Source organism: Rhinolophus hipposideros, assembly GCF_964194185.1.
Source record: "Rhinolophus hipposideros genome assembly, chromosome: X".
Lineage (NCBI taxonomy): Eukaryota > Metazoa > Chordata > Mammalia > Chiroptera > Rhinolophidae > Rhinolophus > Rhinolophus hipposideros.
The window spans coordinates 55475723-55481722 of record NC_138046.1 but is presented as its reverse complement, the minus strand read 5'-3'; the positions used below and the strand labels follow the sequence as shown (position 1 = coordinate 55481722).

The 6000-nt window shown below is 37.0% G+C and overlaps 1 protein-coding gene across 5 annotated transcripts in view; it reads right to left on the bottom strand.

The window, feature by feature from the left end:
* Positions 1–658: 658 nt before the first annotated feature.
* The window catches only part of ZMAT1 (zinc finger matrin-type 1), a 55087-nt gene continuing 49745 nt past the window's right edge, over positions 659–6000 (bottom strand). For 4 of the 5 annotated variants that reach the window (XM_081043139.1, XM_081043137.1, XM_081043140.1 and 1 more), the window contains exons 6-7: positions 4159–4258; positions 665–2954 (exon numbers count right to left, since the gene is read on the bottom strand). In XM_081043139.1, the coding sequence (XP_080899265.1) occupies positions 1631–2954; positions 4159–4258 (1424 nt within the window). In that variant the 3' untranslated portion in view covers positions 665–1630. Of the gene's footprint in view, positions 2955–4158; positions 4259–6000 lie in introns of all 5 variants that reach the window. The other variant, XM_081043138.1, reaches the window with a different exon arrangement.

Sequence of the window (6000 nt, the reverse complement as noted above, 5' to 3'; positions counted from 1 at the left end):
GACTATTCATTCAACCAGGTATAAACCCAACCAGTCATATTATGCTTCGGCTCATATTAACCATTTTATTCAAATCTCAAGAAAGACCAACTATTAAATGCCTTGCCTAAAGATACATCACCATCTAAATTTATTTACTTTATTGATAGGATTAACACATTAAGGGAATACTATAGCCTATGTTTTCCTATCCCTGATGACTCTATGTTGGATTCTGATGACATTCCCACAAGGTCACACAGCAACTTGATGGTACAACTGAGACCAGATGCTGACATTTGGATTCCCAGGCTATTATTCTTTCTACTATACCATGGTGATGCTCAAACGCTTACAGGAGGGGCCTATCATAAAAAAGGGAGCACTAGAGTCAAAAAAATAATCAAGAGGAACAAATTTAAAGGTAATGTACCCTCACAGCCCTCTCCTACTTATAAATTTTTCCTTCTTCTGTATATAGTTGATCATATTTCCCTAACTGAAAACTGAGCTCAAGTCTAAATATCAGCTTCTACTAAGCAAGACGTACAAGAGATAAAATTACTACAACTTTATAATGTGATTTTCCCAGAGGTGCAAACTGTTTACTTATTTCCCCTCTCACTCCCAAAGTAAAATGATCTTTAGCTGGGAAATGATCATTTACATAAAACAATATGTAGAAATTAAACCACTTTAATGTAATATAAACATTTCCAGAATATAGACTGATTTTTCTATCAGTGCTTTTAAAACTATACATCATCTAAGCTTATTATAGACTTTCGTTTTCCACTTTCAGAACTAGAAAATACAAAAATACACTGAAAATTAGATTTAACAAACAAAAAAATCAGTCTAAATCGCTTCATACGTTTTTCCTGGAGGAAATCAAGAAACATAAACAAACACACAACAACCATAAAATATCACCAACACTAACACAAACTCAAATAAGGAATGGATTCTCTAATGCCTGGTCATTCTTTCATTTAAAATAAATGATCTCCCTTGTGTAAATAATTCACTATCACAGCAATTTGGTGAATAGAAGTAGAGACAGCCTCATTCAGGTAAATTACATTATACACGAGAAACATGTAATTTTGCTTTTCTTTTTTTTTTTTTTAAAGAAAATGAGGAAAAGTAACTTCAGGAAAAAGCATACTGAATACTTTTACTTCACTTGGCTTTTGTTAGAGGTTAAAGTTATTATCCACTTAGGAAAATTCAAATAACATAAACTGCATGAAACCAAACTCTTCAATTCAACCTTAAGAGAACAAAACAAAAAAAGTTCAAAATCCAACAGTAGACTCATCCCAAAGGACTGACTCTTCTGTCTTTTCTTCAACAGGTTTCCTTTTCTCTTATCTTCTTGTGTTCTCATGTTCTTCTTTCTCAGAGGCTAGGTTTAGGCTCATTTGTTTCTTCCTTTAATTCAGTCTCAGTTGTTACACACACACACACACACACACACACACACACACACACACACACACACAATCCATCTAAGCTTTCCTGAACTGACACTGACTGTATCCACCTCTCTTTCTTTACTGAATGTTTTGTTGTTGTTGTTTTGGTTTTTGTTTTGTCTATACCCATACTCACAAGATGTCTTCATCTTCAGGTCAATACAACTTAAAGTTCAAAATCCAAGAATAGACTCATCCCAAAGCATTTCCTCTTCTGTCTTTTCCTCAACAGATTTCTTTTTCTCTTTCCTGTGCTTCCGTCCTTCCCTTGCAGAGGGTACAGCATGGCTTGTCCTCTTTCTTCGGTGTTTCAGCTTTCCTGCAGCGACGCTGGCTTTACCTCCCCCTCGTTTCCTTTGTCGGATGTTCTTGTCCTTGTCGACATCCATGGCCCCGTACCTCTTTTTCCTTTTGTGCTTCGACTCTTCTTTCTCTGGCCTTTCTTCGCCTTCCTCCAGGTGCCTTCTTCTCTTTTGATGTCTCCGTTTATGACCTGCTTGAGGGTCACTGGCATTGTTTTCTGAGGAGAGGTACTTATAAACTTCAGATTCCACACTGTGTAACCCAGAGTTATTTTCTTGCTGACTAAGGCTCAGGGGTACTGGTTTTTCTGGGAAATAGTCTCTGTTGGTTTGACAGTAGGTCATAGAGTCTAGTTTCTGTCTGCTGTCATGAGCTGGTAAGCAATGAGGTAACTGGTTTTCTACCGCTTGTGAAATATTGTATGATTCTGGGCAGGTCTGGAAAGTCTCAAATGGGAGTCTTTGCTCAAACATTCTATTTTTGGATCTGGAATCAACCATTTCTCTGTACTTATGGATTTCCATAGAGCTATCACTTATCTTTCTGAAACAAGTCTTTGGCTCTAGTCCTCTGGCTTTCTGCACTTTGATGTAATCTTCAAGTTCATCTTGGAAAGAGTCGTATGTCTTCTTTGAATAAGCAGGTAACCACTGATGTAATTGTCTTTCCACTGGTGAAATAGGGTATGGTTGTTGGTAGGTCTGCGAAGTCTCAACTGAAAATCTTTGCTCATACATTCTTTGTCTGGGTCCAAAATCAATTTCTCTGTACCCCTGTGTTTCCATAGAGTTTTCTCTTATCTTTCTGAAACAAGTCTTTGGATCCAGTCCTCTGGCTTTCTGCACTTTGATATAATCTTCCAGTTCATCCTGGAAAGAGTCGTATGTTTTCTTTGAATAAGCTGGTAAGTAATGAGGTAACTGGTTTTCCACCGTTTGTGAAATATTGTATGATCCTGGGTATGTCTGGAAAGTCTCACATGAGAGTCTCTGTTCAAACATTCTATGTCTGGACCTGGAATCAACCACTTCTCTGTACCCACGGTTTTCCAAAGAACTCTCTTCCATCTTTCTGAAACAAGTCTTGGGCTCTGGTTCTCTGACTTTTTGCACTTTGATGTAATCTGCATATTCCTCTTGGTAACAGTCTTGTGTCTTCTTTGAATTCTTCACGAGATTGATAACAGTGGAGTCTCTGCAAAGAAGACAGTAGAAAGTTCTTGTTACTAAACTATTTTATTCTGAATATTTTCTTTGCTTTCAAAAAGATTAGTCTGAAAAAAACACACAACAAAACCACAAACAAACTTTAAAAATCTACCTCAGTATAATAACTATAAATCATGACTTTTTATACCAAAAAGAAGCAGCAGGAATAGACATATCTCCTGGGTATCCCACAATTTTTTACACGTAAAAACATTTTCAGGCCTGGGAGGAAGATGGGTACAGAGAAGCAGACATATCTGTAGCACTTAAAATGTAAGGAATGTTGGGATGTGTGGGAAAGGACTGACAATATTTAATGTCCTGAAGATGGTCTCATCTGAGTGTCACATTGTTTGCAAGTTTTGATTAGTCAGTTCCTTGAATAAATGGCTATTTATTCTGAAAGACTGAGATTTTTTTTTAAGTCTAAATGAAGGTTAATTTGATGAGTCGGATGATTTAGCCCCTAAGTATTTAGACTCAAAATATAAATCTTTTCTACTAGAATAAAATAATGTAACAGAAATACTATGCTTTGATTTTAAAAGCAATAGACCAAATATACAATAGTTATGTGCTCCTCTATCCTGTTACCTGACATACTCAACCCCCAATTGTCCACTCAATCCACTCCTCCTTGAAATAATAGAATACAGTGGAATAAACTTTTATTGAGCTCCTACTATGTTCCAGGCCAGGCACATTACAGGTATTTTTATATTTCATTATAACCACTGTGTATCACAGCTGTCCAAAGTTGCATAGTTGGTAGAAAAATAGATCTGGTACTCCAATCCAGATCTAACTGCAAGACCTTTATTGTTACCCATTATACTGCACTGGAAGGATGATGTCAAGATCACCGAATCCCTGGAACTAAGCCAACCTACCTTGATTATTTGAATTTGTATGGTTAGCCAGAGAATGATCCTCTAGAATCACTCTAAAGACGAAAAATGCTGTCTGTTTAGGAGGGTACCAATTAGCCAGCTCTACCACTATACTATCATGGTTAGAGAACTTCCGGGGGGATGCTACTAGAGTGCAGTATGTTACAAATCCACCAGCCATACCCAGGATTAACTCATAGGGAAATGAACGCCTCGAAAGTTTGTAAAATACATGAAAGGATACTTGACAGAAGCCCTGGTCTTTGGTGTCACAGGAGCATTTTGGCAAAAAATACTTACTTAATTTGGTGTTCACTTCCTTGCATATGGGACTGGAACATTTCTAAAGATGTAAAGGTGACGTTGCAAATATGACAAACGTAGGTTCTCATATTAAATGCTAAAAAAAAAAAAAAAGGAGAGTTCAGGTAAAGAAGATCAATATGGATACACTTAGAATCACACAGCTGGACAAGAAATTACTGGAGGTCATCTACTTGAACTTTCCCAACTTAAAGAGAAGTCCCAGAGAGGTCAAATGACTTGGTCAAAGTCACAGAGCCAGTTAGTAATAGAGATAACCTCTTAGAACCCATATTTCTTAATTTAAAGCCCAGAATTCTTTACACTACACTGACACTGTTTCTCTACCCTTGGCATCATTCCCTAGAAACTGCTATCTGCCTGCTTGTTGTTGCTACGTGGAAGTGCAGCAGGCACTTCAAATTTAGCATCCTCAGCCAACCTTTGCCTCTTAACCCCTCAACCATCCTGTTTTGCCCCTAATTCTCTTTACACCCATCCAAACCTGAAACATCCCTAAAGATTAAAGACAAATAAAAGCAAATTTCCACTCTCTTACCTGAAATCACTGTAGCGCATTAATTTATCAAACGTAATTTCCACAGACAGATTTTAGGAGAGAGGTTTAGTGAGACCCACCCTCAGGACAAAAGCTGAAAGCAAAATTCTAAAACAATACTGCTAGTTACCACTTCAAAAGAGTCAAGAACTACAGAATAGGTATACTGGTGAGCTCTCTATTCTGATTCTTAGGTAGAATTGGAAGCAGGGGATAATTTTTATTTTTTTAAATCTCATCATCCTTCTCCTTTCTCTTTGATCAAAAGAACCAAATTAATAAATTTCATGAGTCAAATATAAAAACAATACCACCCTCAAAAAGAGGCAATAAATTGGTGGCTGGAGAGATTTTGGGGTCAAGTAAGGTCATCTTTTAAATCAAACAGTGACTTAATCATTTAAAGGATGCTAAAACAGTCATTACCAAGTATAGTCACCTTGTCAAAAGCAAAGATTATTCATAGAAATGGGAGACTACTGTCAAGGGGAAAGAAAGATACTGACTTTGAAGAACAGGAGGACTCTGCTCACTCTTGACAAATACTCTGTGGTGGGCCCAAGAGAGAGCTCAGCAGTTTATGTCAAAGGCTGAATGAATGATTAATTACTCAAAACTACCTCGTGTGCTCTGATTTTGTGCTCACAAAGTCACTTTCCGATTAGAATTTGGTCCCCATATTCTTTGATACCAAAAAGAGGATACCCTGGGTGATAAATATGTTTTTAAAACTGTGGGAACTGAATATGTATGTGTGTGTATATATATATATATATAGAGAGAGAGAGAGAGAGAGAGAAAATGTATACACGTTTTAAGAAAGGAAACAGTATTAAAATTGTAATACTCAGTACAAAAGATGAATACAAGTCGTGTATACATTTTTTTGGCACCCCTGGTATATAGCTCCTCCTACCTTAAATCAATACCAGAATGACAATATATGAACTTAAACTACAATGTTTCCCAGAGTTTTCTGATAAGAATTACCTGGAGTTTTGGTTAAAAATACAGATATTCAGGCCCTTTCCCTGGAGAACATGATTCACTGTCTCTGGGGAAGGGAATTTGTATTTTAACAATACCCCTGGTATTGATTATCAGAGACTGTGTGAGAAACGTACTAACTGAATACCTTTCCAGTTCCTTGGTTATTTATCAGCATCTTCCACGTTTGTCTGTGGTTTGGTGAGTCCCTGATTTGAGACTGATCAACTTTGAAGATTCTGGAGTTCTTGCAAAGCTAAGGATTAAATCGGGATTCTGCATGCTCGCAACAA